The sequence below is a fragment of the Hippocampus bargibanti genome, linkage group LG06 (assembly GCF_051943395.1).
Source record: "Hippocampus bargibanti isolate YZ-2025 linkage group LG06, ASM5194339v1, whole genome shotgun sequence".
In the NCBI taxonomy this organism is placed as follows: domain Eukaryota; kingdom Metazoa; phylum Chordata; class Actinopteri; order Syngnathiformes; family Syngnathidae; genus Hippocampus; species Hippocampus bargibanti.
Window position 1 is genome coordinate 21781260 of NC_142739.1, and position 19694 is coordinate 21800953.

The 19694-nt window shown below is 40.8% G+C and overlaps 1 protein-coding gene and 1 non-coding gene across 2 annotated transcripts in view; one reads left to right on the forward strand and one right to left on the reverse strand.

Moving 5' to 3' along the window:
* The window catches only part of rorc (RAR-related orphan receptor C), a 29407-nt gene that overhangs the window by 7945 nt on the left and 1768 nt on the right, over positions 1 to 19694 (reverse strand). The window contains exons 2-4 of the mRNA XM_088998111.1: positions 19572 to 19641; positions 17758 to 17784; positions 1 to 7 (exon numbers count right to left, since the gene is read on the reverse strand). The exon at positions 1 to 7 is cut by the window's left edge and continues 79 nt beyond it. Coding sequence (XP_088854237.1) covers positions 1 to 7; positions 17758 to 17784; positions 19572 to 19614 — 77 coding nt within the window. The 5' untranslated portion in view covers positions 19615 to 19641. The remainder of the gene's footprint in view (positions 8 to 17757; positions 17785 to 19571; positions 19642 to 19694) is intronic.
* Positions 18243 to 18324, forward strand: trnas-uga (transfer RNA serine (anticodon UGA)). The gene has a single exon. It is a non-coding gene; the product is annotated as a tRNA-Ser (tRNA).

A 19694-nucleotide genomic window follows, 5' to 3' on the forward strand; every position in this document is an offset into this window, starting at 1 on the left:
ATCTGAGCTGAAAAGAAACAAAATGTTGTGTTTTTTTGTTAACATACATTAATACAGCAGCAGAGTGCGAGCAAATAAATAAATAAACAAACAAACAAACGAACGACCAAACAAACAAACAAACTGATAGAGTGTTTATGCACATTAGTAAACATATTACGTTATTTCATGTTTATATTAGTAAACATATGTTTTTTCATGTCTAGCTTAGTATATATTATGAATTGTGCACGTTTAATTTCAGTCTAATTTAGTTAAATAAAACTATCAGTCTTATTAGTTCAATAGCCGTTGGAGGAAAAAAGCAGCGGCTCCAACTTCAATCTAAGACCCGCCCAACACTGAGTTGCTCGTAACCGATTGGACGGGAAAGGTCGACTTGTTCGCAACTGATTGGACAACAGATCGCCACTCTGTACGTTTAAAAACTTGTCAGAGCGGGAGCTCTCTCTCTTGCTTTCTCTTTGTTCTTTGTGCTCTTGTGCTCATGTCTTCGTCCCACCGAGACGAGAAGTGCTTTCTCTGCCTCATTAGAATAAAGTAGATGTTTGTCCACCATCTATTGTACTTGCTGATATTTTTATCAAGTGAACTCCAGACAATGCGCGAACCAGGAGAGACAAACGAAGTTTTAATCGGACATTAATTGGTGCCGAAAAACCCGTGCTACGTCGACCAGTCTTTGCTCGAGGACCACAACCTGGGTGACCAGTCAAGGCGAGACGGGAGCTAAAGAAGCTCCTGGCGATTGACCCGTTTTATGATTTTTTGACGGGAGACCCGCATTGAGATGCGCGTCAAATCTGCGCTTTGATTGGGACGACCTACGGAAGAAACGAAGTTTTTTTTCGTTCTTCACTAAAGCCTGTTCGCGAAAATCCTCCACGCGAGAGACGGAAAGAATCACAACTTTCTGGTGGCAGTTGTGCTCCTCGCGTTCTGGCTGAAGGACTACACGGCAGCATTCAAAAGTTCACTAAGTAAGTAGCGCGCTAGCTAGCAGCCATTGTTTGAATGCATTGTGAGACCTCCTGGCCAGAGAGTCTCTTTTCCACTTGACTCACGTACGGACCGGTGTGAAGCGATTTTCGTTAGGCAAGGTGGCCAAATGAGAATACGTGTGCCGGTGGAGGAGTGCATATTAAGGTGCACGCAATATCCACACGCCGAATTGTGAATCGGAAGTTTTCCAGCGAAAGAATATTGTTCACAAGGTGGTGATAGCTGGGATTCAGTTTGTGTGGTGGACCGCTTTTATTCTGAAGAGCGGAAGTGTTTTAGGGCAGCTGCTATTGTACTGAGTCGAGAGGAAAGAAATAAGATCAAAAATACATTCTTAACTTGGTTTGTCTATGCTAGCATCGTGGCACAGGGAAAGTTCTTTGTCTCGGAGAGAAAAAAGGGTGGGGGCGAAGTCATTTGAGCCGTTGGTGTGTGTGTGTGTGTGTGTGTGTGTGTGTGCGTAAGAGCATTCCTTGTGTGTGTGCGTGAACGCGCATCCTGGCTGAGGATTGGCGCGAATCACGCCCTTTGTTCTTGGGTTTGAATCAACATCGCGAGGTGTGCTTCCTTTCTTGTGATAGCTGAAGAAGGAATTTGTTGTTGCAATCGTGAAAATGGGTGCTATTTTTTCTAAAAAGACCCCAATTCATAGGGACGTAAAGTTTATGTCCAAAAAGTTCCCAGGTAGCGAACTTTATTGCAAGAAATGGATGGACTGTAGTACGTTCTCTGGTTCTTTACAACTCCAGCCTTTGAAGGAAGTTTTGTTTCGATTGAAACTTCAGGAAGCATCCGCGATGAAAAAATCTCTTGGAAAGATACGTGCCGAGATAATTGCCTGCGAAGCTTGGATTGCGCAAGCAAAAATCAGAGAGAGAGAAATGGAAGCCAAACGGATGAAAAAAGAGGAGAAAGCGATAGTTGCAATGTCTTCCAAAGTGAGCTCTGACGATGAAACTGTGGCTTCGTCTGTTGCACGTCCCAATGAAAAGTTGGTGGAAAATGGAGAGCAGCCATTGTTTCAATCCCCAGGGCTCCCCCACGGGAGGCGAGGGGGAGAGGCGGGGGGCTGCCCCGAGCAGGCGCCACGACAACCCCCCTCCTACCACTCCTTCTACCCATCCTCCGCGGAGCTGAAGAAGGGGGAGGACGCCATTTGTTCAACCCCTGTGGGGCGGGTGGGCCCCCCTGCGTGGGCCCCCCAGGTGATGACTCCAAATGTCTGTTGGGCAGACCAGCAGAATGGAGCGCTTATGACCCCTACTGGAGGAATACGAGGATTACAACCTGAGATGGCAAATCAGATTGCCGCTGATTGTGTCTCTTCGCGTACGAGGAGCAAAGCAAATTGTTCTGGACAATTGTATCCGTTTGAAGAGTTGAATGGAATTGAAATGAATAATGGAAGCGACTGTGACGTTTTGCCACTCATTCAGGTAGCAAATCCTAATTCTTCAAGCATACATGATCAAACTATCTTGGTTTATCGGCCATGGGGCGACAGTGATGTCGCAGAGGCGTGTAAAGGACTAGGTAATGTTGTTGAAAATGCAGAAAGTTGGACTGAGAATTTTGAGGAATTATGTGCTTCTTATCAGTTGAATGGACAAGAAACACTTAAGGTTTTCAGGAGATACTTGGGACACCATTGGAATCGGGTGAAAGGTGACTTTACTGGGAAAACATCGATGGGAACAAATATGACGTACGAGGAAGCGTCAACCCAACAAAGATTGATTTGTGAAAACATCCGAACATTATGGAAGAAAACACCAAACTTTGGCTTAATTCAGAATTGTAGACAGTTACGTGGGGAAGATATTAACATTTTTCGGGGACGCTTGGAAAATGTTTTTCGAAACCACTGCTGTATTCCTGAATCTGCTGATGAGAATTCTATATATGTCAACCAATTCAAGCAAACATTTTTGCAGAATTTGACGCCGGAAATTGGAGATTTCATTCGCAAACATTATGTCCAACACCGGACTGGAAGGTTGGTTGATCTCATGGAATGGGCAATCCACGCCCAAGAAGTGGTGAGAAAAAAGTGGGGAAATGGTGCAGATTCGCCGATGGAACATGTGATGGCATCTACCATGGGTAACATAATGGAGAACGTGTTATACCAGGATCGGATGAAGAGACGGATGCCGCACAATGATCGATGCTACAGTTGTGGCAGTGTAGGGCATATGGCTCGCCACTGCAAAAAGAAACCTATACCGAAAAGGAAACATGGGAAATCTTACAGACCTCCACCATATAATACGCGATATGGTGAAGGACATAAAACAAAACATTCAGATTGACGCGAGGAACCCCATTTCAACACTGATGACAACAGTCACAACAGTGAGGAATGGGAATCAATAAAACCAGTTGAAATCTTGGATTTGACTAATGTGTTTGCCTTAACCTTACCGGAAAACGAAAAACCTTATTATTGGCTAAAAATCGGGAAAAAGGATGTCAAATTTCTTTGCGATAGTGGTGCATGCAGATCAGTGTTAAGAGACACCATTCCAGGTGTCACTCCGAGTCGACAACAAATTTCTGTGGTATCTGCAGATGGGAAAGTGACATTGTTACCGATTTCCAAACCAATAAAAATTTTAGATGAGGGACTAAGTCCATACAAGGTCACTATGGTCTTGAGTGGAGAGTGTCCTATAAATTTGTTGGGGAGAGACCTGTTACAAAAATTGCAAATAGCTTTAGTACCAACAGAAGAAGGGTATAAACCCAAAAAAGTGAATTTTCTGGAGTCCTTCGTAGTTGACGCTATGGGGGACCCAGTAAAGGTCGATTCACTAGAATTATGACTGATGGCCACTTTAGGGGCGGAGGACTTTCCAGACGTCCCTGCCACCCTTTGGTCATCGGGAAAAACTGATGTGGGCTTACTTAAAACAGCGAAACCAGTTGAAGTATTGCCTAAAACGACTTATCGACCAAGACTTAAACAATATCCATTAAAACAGGATGCTATTATTGGCATCACCCCTGTAATACGGGATATGGTGAAAGCTGGTATTTTGATTGAAGACCCAACTTGTGAATGTAATACACCGATATTTCCTGTTAAAAAAGTGGAATCTGGAGTTTGGAGAATGGTGCATGATTTACGACAGGTAAATAAATCCATACAATCACGTGCTCCGTGTGTGCCAGACCCGCACACATTATTGAACAGTTTAAAACCTGACAAAAAATGGTTTACAGTGATTGATTTGAGCAATGCCTTTTTCTCCATTCCGTTACACAAAAATTCACGTCATTGGTTCGGATTTACATTTAATGGGAAAAAATATACATATACAAGATTACCACAAGGGTTTACAGATAGTCCTACAATTTTTTCACAGGAAATGTCTTCGTGTATTGCTGATTTTAAACATCCTGAATCTTCTCAGATTCTTTTGTATGTTGACGACATCTTAATTGCTTCACCGACTGCAGATGAGAACAAGACTGTATCAATAGCTTTGTTCCAATATTTAGCGAATACAGGTAACAAAGCTTCTTTGGATAAATTGCAGTTCTGTCAACAAGAAGTAGTTTTCTTAGGACATCTTTTGTCAAGAAAGGGAAGAGAGTTGACAACTAAGAGAAAACAGACAATTTTGCAGGTTCCTCGACCTAAGACGAAAAAACAGATGATGACGTTTTTGGGACTGTGCAATTATTGCAGAACTTGGATTCCGCATTATGCACAAGTTACCCAACCATTATTGACACTTATATACCAAGACGAAATGGCACTGAAAGACTCTTTTCAGTGGACCGAAGAGGGCAGTAAAGCATTTACAGAATTAAAAAATTTGATAGCAAACACTAGCGTCTTAGCTTTACCTGACTATGACAAACCTTTTGTTCAAACAGTTGACTGCAAAGACAAATACATGACTTCAGTCCTGTTACAAAAGCATGGACAAAAGCTGAGACCAGTTGCATTCTATTCTAAAAGACTGGATCCAGTAGCTGCAGCTCTTCCAGCATGTGTTAGAGCAGTGTGTGCCGCAGCGTTGGCAGTTCAGTCGTCAGCTGAACTAGTACTTTTTCATCCCACAACGCTGATGGTACCACACTCAGTTGACTTATTGATTACAGGCACAAAAATGACCTTCTTGTCACCAGCACGACATTTGTCTATCATGACAACCCTGCTGGAACAACCACATATAACTGTTGAGAGGTGCAATAGCATTAACCCAGCGACACTTATACCTCTACCTGTGGACGGAGAACCACATTCATGCGTTGACAGAATAAATGAGAACTGCAAACCACGACCAGACTTAAAAGACATACCTTTACCTGACAGCATCTACCTGTACGTTGATGGCTCTGCGTCTAGGTCAGACGCAGGGGCTAACAGGGTAGGCTATGCTGTTGTGACCGATGTTGAAATTGTTGCTGATGGCTCATTACCAAACACGTATTCAGCACAAGCAGCAGAAATTGTTGCATTGACTGAAGCGTGTAAATGGGCGGAAGGGAGAACGGTGACGATTTTTACGGACAGTCAATATGCGTTTTCCACACTTCACTGCTTTGCAGCTCAGTGGAACCGCAGAGGAATGACTACATCGAACGGAAAATCTGTCGAACATGCAGATTTATTGAGAGGCTTATTGAAAGCTATCCTCCTTCCAAAAAGTGTAGCTGTATGCAAATGTGCAGCGCACACGAGAGCTAAAGACAGAATTAGCTCAGGCAATGCCAGAGCGGACACAGCAGCTAAGAACGCCGCTCAGACTACTTTCAATTTGGTCAATCAAGAAATGCGTGAATTAGTGCCTACACAAGTTTTAAAGGACATGCAAGCGTTAGCTACAAAGTCCGAAAAAGATTTGTGGCTTGCCGATGGTGCTAAGCTCGTTGATGAGTTGTATAAAATAGACAACAAACCATGTTTACCAAGAAACATGTTCCCTATGGTGGCTCGATTGAGCCATGGTAGTTCACATATATCAACAGGGGGCATGGTGTTTATAGCAGGGAAAGTATTCCATTTAAGCAAAGGTTTCAATTCGTATGCAAAAAACTTTTGTCGGAGTTGTTTGATTTGCTGTAAACACAATCCACAAGGTAACATGCGACCAAAAAGAGGAACATTTCCACAAGGGTCACACCCCTTTGAAGTGGTCCACATGGATTTCATTGAACTAAGCACAAGTAATTCTTATAAATACTGTTTGGTGTTAATTGATTCATTCACCAAATGGGTGGAAATTGTGCCTTCAAAGAAATCCGATGCATTATCCGTTGCAAAAGCATTATGCAAACATATTATTCCAGAACATGGCATACCAAGAATAATTTGGAGTGATAATGGACCACATTTTGTTAATGACGTAATCACCAAAATTTCTGAACATTTAGGTATTAAATTAAAAAACCACTGTGCATATCATCCACAGAGTGCAGGATTGGTTGAAAGAACGAATGGCACAATAAAAAATCGACTCAGAAAAACCATGGAGGCAACAGGCAAACCTTGGCCTGAATGTCTGTTTTTGGTTAAATTATATATGAGAATAACACCCACTAATAATGGCTTAACGCCTTTTGAGATCTTGCATGGCAGACCTTTCATCCTCCCATTATGGGAAGGTGTGCCCTGGCAAGAAAATGAATCAGATCCAGGCGCTTTGTTGGCAAAATGGTTGTGTGAAATGTTGTACAACAACAAAGAGGTCCACAGCACGTGTACTGCCGCAGTCCTGTGTTCCCTTTGCAGGAACAGAGAGGCTGCTGGGCTCCCCGAAGGTGCTGATCAAGGTCTGCACCAAAGTCGGAGGGGCCATTCACCGTGCTGATAACCACGCCAACTGCCATCAAAATCGCCGAGAGGTCCACCTGGGTGCATCAAAGCCACTGCAAAATCGTTCACCAACCAGATCCGGAGCAGGTGGAAGAGAGACGGAGCCAAACCACTCAATAGCCATGGGTTTGGTCCACATCATCTTGCTGTATGAATTAGTGGAGGCAATCCAGATGACGCACGTAAAGCCTCCCATTCCATCAGCCTGCCAAACTCCACCATTGCAACCAACGATGACAGAAAAGTGCCCTAGCATGGCACATCCTGTAGCCTGCTTGCCACTACAAGATGCAGGAATCATCTCATTTCCTCTTAACATCCTCAGGAACGAAGCACGACAAACGGGAAGTGATTACCCTCATGGTCCTTGGTACGCTCGTATCAAGTCAGGGAAGACTTGGACCACTGGTTGGGACTCAGTTGTGGTCCATTCTGAGCCCAAAACAAAATGGGTTCAAAATAGCTGTGCCCAAGAAGCAAAACGAATTGTCAGAAAGATAACTCAAGGGAACTGGTTAGGAACTGGAACTGGCACAATGACAGATATCCAACTCGTTATCGTAACCCACAAGGTTGCGGGATGCATGGACTTGAGACTCTGTCCTGATTTTCGTGAACATCACACTGGTTTTCCTGTAACTATATGCATGATGTCATCTTTGACAACACCAGTCGTGACATCGCCGTTCAAAAATAAACCGCACATCAAACCGACAGCCTGGATGGAAACACCTGACAAAAAAGCCCAAAATTCAGATGTCATGGACGCATTATATCAACCATTTGCAGGAGAAAAACATGACTGGAATCCGTTGTTATCAAACACGTGGTATCGTTATGCTACATTAATTGCTAAACAAAATAGGAAAAGTAATTGCTTTGTTTGTTCTTTTATGCCACATTCTGTAACGCAACAAAGAGTGCATTCAAAGGTATTTGGAGATAAAATGGCTCGAGCTGCGTATATGTTAATATCTTCGCATAAACCTGATCAACATTTTCCAGTTCTTCGCAATGCTTCGAGAGGAGAGATTGTTCCAAGTTTGGATACCATTTTGGAAACTGAAAATCAGGTTATGACCGAGAGCGGATTGCGATTACCAGTATGCGTTGCAATGTACGGTACAGGTCAAAATCTAGGTTTTATAGATGAGAATAGATGTTTATACGTGCTACCGTTAAACACCAATGTCACCATTTTACCTGTATCTTCACATCTTTGGTGGTTATGTGGATGGAAAGTATATTCTTTTATTCCCCCGAAAGCCTACGGTATGTGCGCACCTGTTACTGTAACTGACAATACTTTCATCATTACCAGTCGTCCAGCACACCATCATGTGAAAAGAAGAGTGTCGTTTAAGCCCCACGATTCGATCTGGGGAACTGATGTTCCAGAACAATTCAAACACCATAGCACGGGAAGTAAGGTAATGTTAGCTCTTTTTCCACAAATTGGAGTAGCTAAAAACATGCTACGAATTGAAACAATTGACTACAGGTTTCAAGTGTTTGTAAACGCCAGTTTGGAAGTAGATGAAATGCAAAACACTGAAATTGCAGCAATTAGACAAATGGTGCTGCAAAATAGAATGGTTTTGGACCTTTTGACCGCGCCACAAGGGGGCGTCTGTGCTATGGTGGGTGATACTTGTTGTACGTACATACCCGAAGAAGCGAATTCCATAAACATGACTGATGCTCTGTCTGTTGTCAGGGATCTCAGAGATGCCATGGCCAAAGATCACCGGCCTGATCAACCGTGGATCTTTGACGGGCTCTTTGGGGGCTCTTGGTATAAGACTTTGCTCAGACTGTTTATCCCATTCGCAATTGTGATTGTACTTATTTTCTTAGTCATTGGTTGTATTATTCCATGCTTAAGAACAATGCTAATGAATATGATAACTAATTCTCAGGTGAATTACGCAAAGGTTTTGTATCAACAAATGCGTGAAGGGGACCCAGTGTTGTAGCTAGGGATAGTACACCATGGCCAGAGAGTGGTTGCTCCAAAGAACAAAAGCAAAAAAAGAAAACGGAGAGCCGAGAAGGAGTTTTCCTCATTAAAAACCCTCAAAAATGGAGAGGTTATATATCACAGCAGCAAAATTGTGATAGAGGTTTTTCGCCTTCTCCATGGTAAGTTAAATAATATTAGACGTTGGATAGATGAGATTAGAATGGTTCCCTGTGCAATTAGTATGACGTGCATGCATGAAATCTTTTGGAAATGTATGAACTGATGTTTAAATGTACAACAGGAGGGAATGATAGAGTGTTTATGCACATTAGTAAACATATTACGTTATTTCATGTTTATATTAGTAAACATATGTTTTTTCATGTCTAGCTTAGTATATATTATGAATTGTGCACGTTTAATTTCAGTCTAATTTAGTTAAATAAAACTATCAGTCTTATTAGTTCAATAGCCGTTGGAGGAAAAAAGCAGCGGCTCCAACTTCAATCTAAGACCCGCCCAACACTGAGTTGCTCGTAACCGATTGGACGGGAAAGGTCGACTTGTTCGCAACTGATTGGACAACAGATCGCCACTCTGTACGTTTAAAAACTTGTCAGAGCGGGAGCTCTCTCTCTTGCTTTCTCTTTGTTCTTTGTGCTCTTGTGCTCATGTCTTCGTCCCACCGAGACGAGAAGTGCTTTCTCTGCCTCATTAGAATAAAGTAGATGTTTGTCCACCATCTATTGTACTTGCTGATATTTTTATCAAGTGAACTCCAGACAATGCGCGAACCAGGAGAGACAAACGAAGTTTTAATCGGACACAAACAAATGAATAACTAAATAAATAAATAAATAAATAGATTGCTGCAATGGACTTCATTCATTCACTCTCACAAGTAGTGACAATTTAGAGAGTTTCATTACCCTGCCACACATGTGTTAGGAAATCGGAAATCCCGGAGAAAATCCACATACGCATGGGGAGAATGTAGTAACTGCGCGCAGAAAGGCCGAACCCAAAATCGAACCCTGCAACTTTGCACCGTGATGCGAATGTGCTAACCAGTCGACAGACATGCTACTCAATTTAACACTAGAAATTAAATTGAATGAAACCAAACAGCTAATATGAATGTTTGGACAAGCTAGTGATTTTTTTATTTGTTTCCGATTTTGAAAGTTAAATTCCTACTCTGCCAATGGACTTCCCTCTGAACATCAAGTTTCCATCCCGCGATCACTAATAATGACAAAAATGCCCGTCAAGAAAGGCGTCTGGCTTGTGAGGAGGTGGAATTTGCACAAATGGAACGAGGCGACAAGTGTGAAACCTCAAAATCTTTTCAAGTGGTTGACTAGATTCTCAAGTTGTGTCTTTCGCAGCCGAATCCTTCTCTGTCTCGCTCATCAGGGACATTTCTGCCAGTAATGCTCTCTCGAGCCATCATTGCCAATAATGGCCATCCCCTTTTCACCCTAAACACTCCTAACCTCAATTAGCTGTTACATCTGGGTCAGTAACACACGGCGCCGGAGCTGACTGCATCTCTTTAATAATAATACATTTCCTTTATCAGCGCCTTTCAAAACTGTCAAGGATACTTCACAGTCACAGGATAAGCTTTTCTGTGCGCCATCTAGTAGCTCCCGGGAGCTTTTTAACTCACTCACTGCCACATGATGTGCAAAAATGTGACCACTCCAGTGCCAGGGTTTTTGTCATTTTCACTCAAATTGCAGGACCCACACAATATTGAGTTTTAGGACTACATACGTAAATATTCCATACAGCGTTACAAACCTTAGAGTCTCCTCTTTCATCACAAAGGTGTTAATTCCTATGTTATATGGATCTGGAGTTATCTGAGCGTGAAATGGGGGCAGATGTACAAAATACAATACAATATATACATATTGATTTAAAGAGCGCTTTAACAACAGCTGAAGCTGTAACAAAGCACTAACATGGACAAAAGGCAAATGCTGACCCTTCATAGAAGGGAAAACCATTGCCAGAGGTCTGACCAGCGCTTTAGCGGCACCCCTGGCAAGAAAAAAAAAACAAACAAAAGCCAAACACATTCGGGAATGGCGCTCCTCGTCATGCTTTTCAATTTCTGGAAAAATTCGGAAATGGCAGCAAATGAGTTAAAATGCTCGAAAATGGAAAAACATGGAGGATTGAATATATATATTTTTGTTTGAAGATGGTTTTTGTTTAAGAACAAATATTCTTTCCAATGTTGAAAAAAATGTTGAATATATCATGATCTGGTTGGCGACCAACGGGTGGCGCTGTCGGCCCCGCCTGCACCTGCACAGGTGCTGGTCATCCCGATCAGTGGCGGACTGCCACGTTCGGATTGGCGACCAACGAATAACGACGTCAGCCTTGCCTGCAGCCTTGCAGGTGCTGGTCGTTTTAATCAGTGCCACTTAAAAGGACTCCCGGCACGACCATCCGGTGTCGGGTCATTGTTGCTGTTGTATGCAATTGTATGCATTGTGTGTGGTGCATGTGTTTTTTTCACCTTGGCGGACTTTTAATCTTGGTTTTCTTTTGATACTTTGTATTTTTTTTGTTCAGACGATTTTGATGTTTTAGATTTTGTTCCTGCTGACTTTATTTTAATACAGTTTGTCAAACACAACCTCCTGCTCCCTCCTGCCTGCTTTTTGGGATCCGCACCCGCCATCACCACCTTGCAAAACCGTGACGAAGAATAAACATTTCTGTCAACAAAGATTTGCGTCATTGCCTGCGACACAGGTTTCTAGAAGCAATACAATACAATACAATACAATACAATACAATACAATACAATACAATACAATACAATACAATACGTCTGTGTAAGCTCTCAGTCGTACAGGAGTGGTCCATCGATGAGAAGGTTTCTTCAGCCGTCATCTGTACAAAAGTGAAGGTTTCGGACGTTTCGCCTCCTATCCAAGAGGCTTCGTCAGCGAACTAAAGTCTGACTGGTCGTATCGGCCCCATTTATATATCCCATTAGGGATATATAAATGGGGCCGATACGAAACCTTCCCATCAATACAATACAATACAATACAATACAATACAATACATAATGATTTAAATAGCAGGGCGGGATGCAAGGCTAGTGGCTGTTGTAGGAATGGCATTTCATGTCAATCTGAAGGACCGAAAGAATCATTTTAAAACAGTACACATCAACTAAGAAAGTTAAAGCGCTGCAAAACTGCTACCCGTGCTTCGTTCGTCTTAGCCGCCATTTTGTTTTTTTGCTCATCATGGCATGCGTGTTCAAGTGCGTGCATATATACGTGCGTATGCGGTTACAGGTTGATCGCAGCAGGCTTGTGATGTTACTTTGTTTAAAAAGTCGATTCTTATGGACATTATTCCTCCTGCGGCGAATGCAAAACAAGCATCTTTGTTGATTTGTCGTCTATTTGGGTCAAACTGTGTCAGGGTGTTAGTGTGTCAGTGTGTGCCCTTCTTTCCTGGTGCCATACCTATCATCACCCTTATAACCAAAGAGACCAAAACGGGGGCAATCTGCAATCAGATTGTGATAATTTCACTGTCATGGGTCATACAGGTTTGTTTTTAATTCATTCGGCGGACGGACACAATTTATTGAAACAATTCATGCAACATTCTAATGAAGGTTGAATGTGACTCTTTCCAAACAGCAATTCCCTCTGACCTCCGACCTCCAACGCCATTCCATTAAGCCATCAACGAACGTCACAAAAGTAAATAAAACGACTTTATTTTACAGTAGTTTATTTCTTTAATTACAGTCCTTATGGAATGTGACTCTCTTTCCAAACAGCAATTCCCGCTGACCTCCGACCTCCAACTCCATTCCATCAAGCCATCAATGACCATCACAAATGAAAATAAAGTGAATTTATTATACAGTGCAGTGTATTTCTTTCATTACAATACAATAACACATTTATTATAGATAGAATAAGGTATGTTGTGTGTAGTTTTAAGGCTTATTTACTTGAAAATTGTATTTTATGAAGACCTGGGAACAGATTATTCTAATAGTAATGGTTTCTTATGGGAAATTAATTTTTGGGATACACACTTTTCGCCTTACACACTCTGTCTGGGGACCAATTAAGTTCGTAAGCCAAGGTCTCACTGTAATAATTTGCCGTTTATTGTCTGTGAAATACACTCAGCCATTTATACACAAAGGTGGTGCACTAGGAAAGAACATAAACAACTTCTCCAGGTAGAATAAATTCAATCTAATCATTCTTCATCGTTGTCTGTTCTAAAACATTGTGGTCAAAATTGCAGAGTGGTGACAATTTGTTTTGATAGGTGCAGGATGAGCCAAATGAAGGAAAATAGCGGTCTCGGTCGCAATTTCAGTTGTGATTGTCGACCTCAAAACAACAGGAAATCCAGCATGACCCACAACCTTTCATTGTTCGCACATTTGCAATCACGCACCTCACAAACAACCTTCCAGCAACTTTTCAGACCAGAGCGTGTCTGATTTTGCCCAGTAACTGATAAATGCCATGTAAATACATCAGATCGGCTAAAGTGGGGTTCAATGGGACCGATTCATACTTTTGGGTACAACCTGAGACAATGTGCTCTTTTGACTCAATAAACAAGCATTGAGTACAAAACTATTTACTTAAAGGACAACCGACATCACTTTTTTGTTTCCTAAGTGACACCAGAAAAATGTTTTATAGCATCGAAAATACCCATAACACGCAGTATGATATTTTTAGTCAAATGCAAAACACAAATAAAAATGACTTTGTGTCCAAAAACTACTTCAAATTGAACCCGGAAGTGGCCCGTTTCAGAAGGCCCCGCCCCCTTGTTCCTGGTGTAACGCCAAGACGTCTTGCCTTGCCTAATTTTTTTGGTGTTTTGCATTTGAATAAAAATATCATACTGCGTGTTTTGAGTGTTTTAGATGCTATAAAACGTTTTTCTGATGTCAGTTAGGAAACTAAAAAGTGATGTTGGTTGTCCTTTAAAGCTGCACTTATATCTTCAGTTTGAAGGATGTTCACATACAAACACTGATCTGTGAGCGAGCATGAGTATTTCTAATCGATGGTGATTTATTTTAAATCTTCTTTAGGAATCTGTATGTATTTTTATTTAAACAAACGTCAGAAATCATTGTATTTCTTTACCTGCATTGCCTGCTCCTTCAGCAGAGAGCTTTCTTGATAGGAAGGAAGGAACTGAAATCTAGATTTATATCATGCTCACAACTTTTGCACAACGCTCTGGGGTTTGTGTGTGTGCTTGTATGTGTGCGGAAGGGGGTATCTGGTTGGGTGGGCGAAACAGATCTGCTTCAGACAAAAATCACCTGTCAGCAGTCTGCGTTATAAACTGTAAATGGATTTAAAAAAAACCTCAATCTTCCTGTGACGGAAGTTTGTCTTTGGTACCAGTATTAAGAAAAATTAATAAGAACACCCACACACACCCATATATATATATATATATATATATATATATATATATATATATATATATATATATATATATATATATATATATATATATATATATATATATATATATATATATATATATATATATTCTAATTGTTCTAATTCTAAATACTGTATATACTAAAACGGTATTGAAAATGGGCAATACTGACTGTGGTTTACACGTTATTACACTGCATTTAGGTACAGCATATAATATTACCTCCGTTAACGTGAAGTATTCCATTGAGACAATATTACAATTTTTAATTCAAAATTCAAATATCTTTTTTTTTCATCTTCAGTGCTAGATGACTTGATTGCATCAGATGAGATCTACGAAATGATCCATTTGGAAATCCGTCATGGTTTGACATTCACATTCGCGTGTTAATCACTTCAACGCTTGTTTATCATTTCTCATGTTTTTGCAAGAAATGTGTCACCTGCCAGACTGCGCGCTTTGATGTGAAGACTTTGATAAAAACGCTGAAGCATAACAGAGGAAACCCTTTTAGATGAACAGACCTAGGAATCCCCCAAATGTCACGGAGCATTCGCAATTCATTTGATTTTGTGTTGTGTGGGAAAAAAAGGACAGGTAGCGTATGTGGGATATTATTTTGATTTTAGAGGCTCATGAAGATGGGTGCTATTTATTGATAATGGTTGGATAAGACATATCAACTAAATTTGGAATAGATATAAGATGTACAGCCAAGGGTGGGAGCAGATATAAAATGAAATTGTTTGACGTAAAAAACAATGCAATCTATCTATCTATCTATCTATCTATCTATCTATCTATCTATCTATCTATCTATCTATCTATCTATATATCTATCTATCTATCTATCTATCTATCTATCTATCTATCTATCTATCTATCTATCTATCTATCTATCCATCTCTCTCTGTCTCTATCTATCTATCTATCTATCTATCTATCTATCTATCTATCTATCTATCTATCTATCTATCTATCTATCTATCTATCTATCTATCTATCTATCTATCTATCTATCCATCCATCCATCCATCCATCCACCCATCCATCCATCCATCTTCTTCAGCGAAGTCTTGCTTGTAGTTTCGGCCCTATATATAGGCAGGTGGGGGGAGCAGAGGCCTCCTCCCTGCGGCTCCACTGATTACTTCTATTGTCCTGACTGACGACTGGCCTGATTGCCCTATTTGCTTAGGTACCACCTCATCAGCATACTTAATTCATTAATCCTCATATTATTTGTTTCTGTATTTTGTTTTTCTAATTATTTCTTTCCTTTCCTCTTCCTTTAATAATTTGACATGATTTTTTTTCAACATAATATGAGGGTTAATGTCGTAACAGAATAAATAACGATATGACAAATTAAGACACCCTGAATGAAGAGAAAATTATTGGAGATGGAGCTGGATATGATCACATAAAATATTATAGAAATTATGTCATGCAGTTGATGGGTCAAAAGTGGAATTTAGAGAAGATTACAATTTGGTTGGAGTATTAGAAAAGTGTACAAATCAACACCCCAAACAGGCTATACAGGTTAAGTTGTCAAAACCAGAGAAACCCTTGTCAAAACTGCTCCAGTGCCATATTGGATCCTTCATGGCCCAACTTTTACTCAATCAGTTATCAAATACTGAATATGACATCAAATGTTGCATTTCAAAAAACCCCTGCTCAAGCACCCTCAAGCAACAAAATAAATGGATGCCTACCTCGCATCATCCTCAGTCCAGCACTTGTCACAGATGTTTGTCCCACTTTCAAAAACTCACTTGTCCTTTCCTCTATGACTCTGACGAGCACCACCTCATCCAGCTATTGTGTGAAACGGGTTGCTGACATGTTACGGCCTCAGCGCGCATCATTTGCAAGGGGAGGGAGGAGTGAATGGGGTATGGGGGGCACCATCTTTCTTGTCCGTATGTGGAACCAAAAGATAAAGAAATGGGACTGTCCCTCAAATCTTTTCAAAAGGGGACTTTTTCCTCAAAGCTTTGTTGTCACCTTTACCCCACTCACATTTGCAAATGTTTTTTTTTCCCTTTGTGGTTTTACTCAGTCCTCAGTTTAAGGACTACATCAACATTCAATACAGCATTAGAAACCTTACACTCTCTTCTTTCATCGAAAAAAATAGTTAATTCCTAAATTATATGTGTCTGGAGTTATATGAGCTTGAAATGAAGGTGACTGTCCAAAATACAATGCAATGCATTCATATTGGTTTATATAGTACTTTAACAACATCTGAAGCTGCCACAACAGGTCTGGCAACAACTGTCAGCAGCCACCGACATCATTTCCCCCTGTAGAAGAAGTCGTACGTAACCCCAGTTTATTGTAACGCCTTATAATGTGGTGTGTTTTATATGTGGAAACATATATATTGTTATAGTATTCTATTTGGAAAACTTTTGTCATACATTAAAGGTGCACCTTATAGTCAGGCCGGTGCACCTTATACTGTATATGGAAAAAGTTTGAAAAGACACCATTCATTGGCGGTGCATCTTATACTACGGTGCGCCTTATACACCGGAAAATACAGTACTGTAATCCCATGTTTCTTGCCACACTCCAAATGAATTATTTGTGCATCTGCACAGAAGTGGCCTGAAATAAATACAATATTTTTTAACCAACGCTCCACCTGACTCGGTCATGTGGTGAGAGGTACTACGGTGCATGTCGCATTGCATCTTATCTTGCAACCAGGTGCATTGTGGATGCGTTACCAACTTGAAAGGTTGGTACCATTTGAGATGCTATCTCTGTGTTGAGCAAGGCTGTTGCTGCTGTGTTTGCGTGTGTGCGTGTGAGTGTTGGGGGGGGGGGGGTCGCAACACAGGTGCAGGTCATGTACGTACTATGTTGCTAATGGCTCAACTCCAGTGTGTGAATGCATACCTGTCAAGTTATACATGTCCCCGTATTTTGTTTTTATTTTATTATTTCAAGTAGTGTACGGCGTACTACAATTTTTATAAGGGAATAAAATTCAATTGTAACCCGATCATACAAAGACCATTTTGGCTCAAATGCAGTTTGCCGCCGATCGCTACTATTGTCACAACAAACCAACAAGAGTAATTCTCAATCGTATATTTTTAGAATTGATCCGCACGGTCGGATTGATAAAAGCATAACGTGCACGTGCGTGGTAAAATGTCTGCATTTCGGCTGGTGTCCGCGCTTTTTTATCATTTCAAATTATGAATGGTGTACCACAACTTTTGTACGGGAATTGTAATCATTTATAAGTGCAGCTATAAGCCAAGGTCAACAGGTAGGAAAATGTGTCATTATTTTATGTAAATTTCTAAGCAGGTGCAATTGACACTTTCCCGACCAAAGACATAAACCACATTGCATGCAAAAATATCTAGCACAAGACCAGCGATGTCTTTACCCCTACGCACACACACACACGCGCGCACACGCACACGCACACAGTTGCACTTACTCAAATGAGTCTTCTTGGACGCTGCTCCTGTGAAAAACAAACACGCAGTTAGTTTACTCAACATTTCAACGCATGTATATTATTTAAGTGTATTTAGGTTCGCCCCACTTGAGCCTTACATTTGAATTCAACAGTCAAATCTACCTACTGGTATCTACAAACGTATCTGCAACAAATGTAAGATATAAAGTGAAAGCTATTCATTTTCCAAAATAAATTGTCCTTAAACAGGGAGGCCTTGGCGTTCACAATGTGAGCTCGAGAGGATCTTGACGTCATTTTCAGTCGACAACATACAGAACAAGACGGTACAAAAGCGGTATGAAACAAGATGGGAGTGGCTGTGAGGAATTAATCTGCTCCATCCTTATTTTACATTAGCAATACTAATCACAATACAGTTTAGACGAACCAGACAACATTGAGCGATTACGTTAGACCGTACACGGTCATGTCTCCACATGGAGGGCAACCTGTCACCGTTAGCTGCGATGGCCGAGTGGTTAAGGCGTTGGACTTGAAATCCAATGGGATTTTCCCGCGCAGGTTCGAACCCTGCTCGCAGCGATTAAGTGTGGTAGTGTATTTTGGACAACATGTGGCGACAGAATGCTGTATTTATGGCAGAGAAACAAGTAAAATATACCATATTTTCCGCTGTCTAAAGCGCACCCAACGTCAGCAGCCAACGACTCAATTTCCCCCAACAGGAGTGCTTAACCGCAGCCTCTACTGTGGTGTTTTATAATGTGTTTTGCCTGATACTTTGAAATCTATTATATATTTAGATATCATGTTTGGATAACTTTTTTTTCATTCATTGAAGTTGCTTTATACTATGGTGTGCTTTATATATGGAAAAAGTTTGAAAATATACTATTCATTGGGAGTGCGCATATACTCCGGTGCGCTTTATACACCGTAAAATACGGTAGTCTCTTCTCAAGGGAACACAGATTTATTTTAGCAAGGCTAGGAATAGAAAGCCATTGAGCAAAAATAAAAAAACCAAAGCAAAATGAGGGCTAATCCCCATGGATTACTCCAGATTACTGCCATTTTTAACCCACTCACAAAGCGAGTGGGGCGAGGTGTGTTAGTGGGATGAAGAGGGCTCCAAGTGGATGAGAATGGTCCACCATGCAGTTTTCAAACACAAAACAAGCACTGGTTTTTGTGAACGTAAATGCAAATAAACCATGGATTAAGATGGCAAACAGTTTATTTATCTATTTATATTATAGTTGTTAAATTACTCAACATATAGTTGCAGCTCATTCGAGTGCTCACTAAAACCAAAAACGCGTGATTTAATCATAAATCAATAGGTAATGCAGCCTTTGTGAATTAAAAAAGACTACATCCTTCTATTTTGCGATCTTGATTTGAATTCCTCAGAAATAAAGTAGCGTGATTTAGAGACAACTTGTCTTGTAACGATATAAACAATTCAGACTGTACTTAATTTGTCAAGGGTTCACAACATCTGGATAAGAGTTCACCTCTTGCAAATTTCCCCATTGTGGGACGAATAAAGGTTTTCTGATTCTGATTCTCACACGGGACCCTATAGGGGACACCTGCTGCAGAAAATGGATGGGTGGACTTTTTGAAACCATCCAGTCGCTATGCGTGTCATAGTCTATCTGGTCGTGGTGGTAATTAGAGGTAGATTAATTAAATTACCTAAATCCCCATTGAAGGCCCATGTATAAAATGGTACACCATCGGAAATACAGTGCTGGATATTTTGTGTAACAGTAAATAAAATAATAATAAAACATACATGTGTATCATCTTTCAAAGAAATGTACCTCCTTTTATAGAGTTGTCACTAGGGGGCGCGTCACATTCCATCACTTTCCCCGCGAACACCTGTCAGACCTGCGCACGCGCACAAACAAGCAGTTAAATTGCCTCTCCATTGGTGAAGTAAA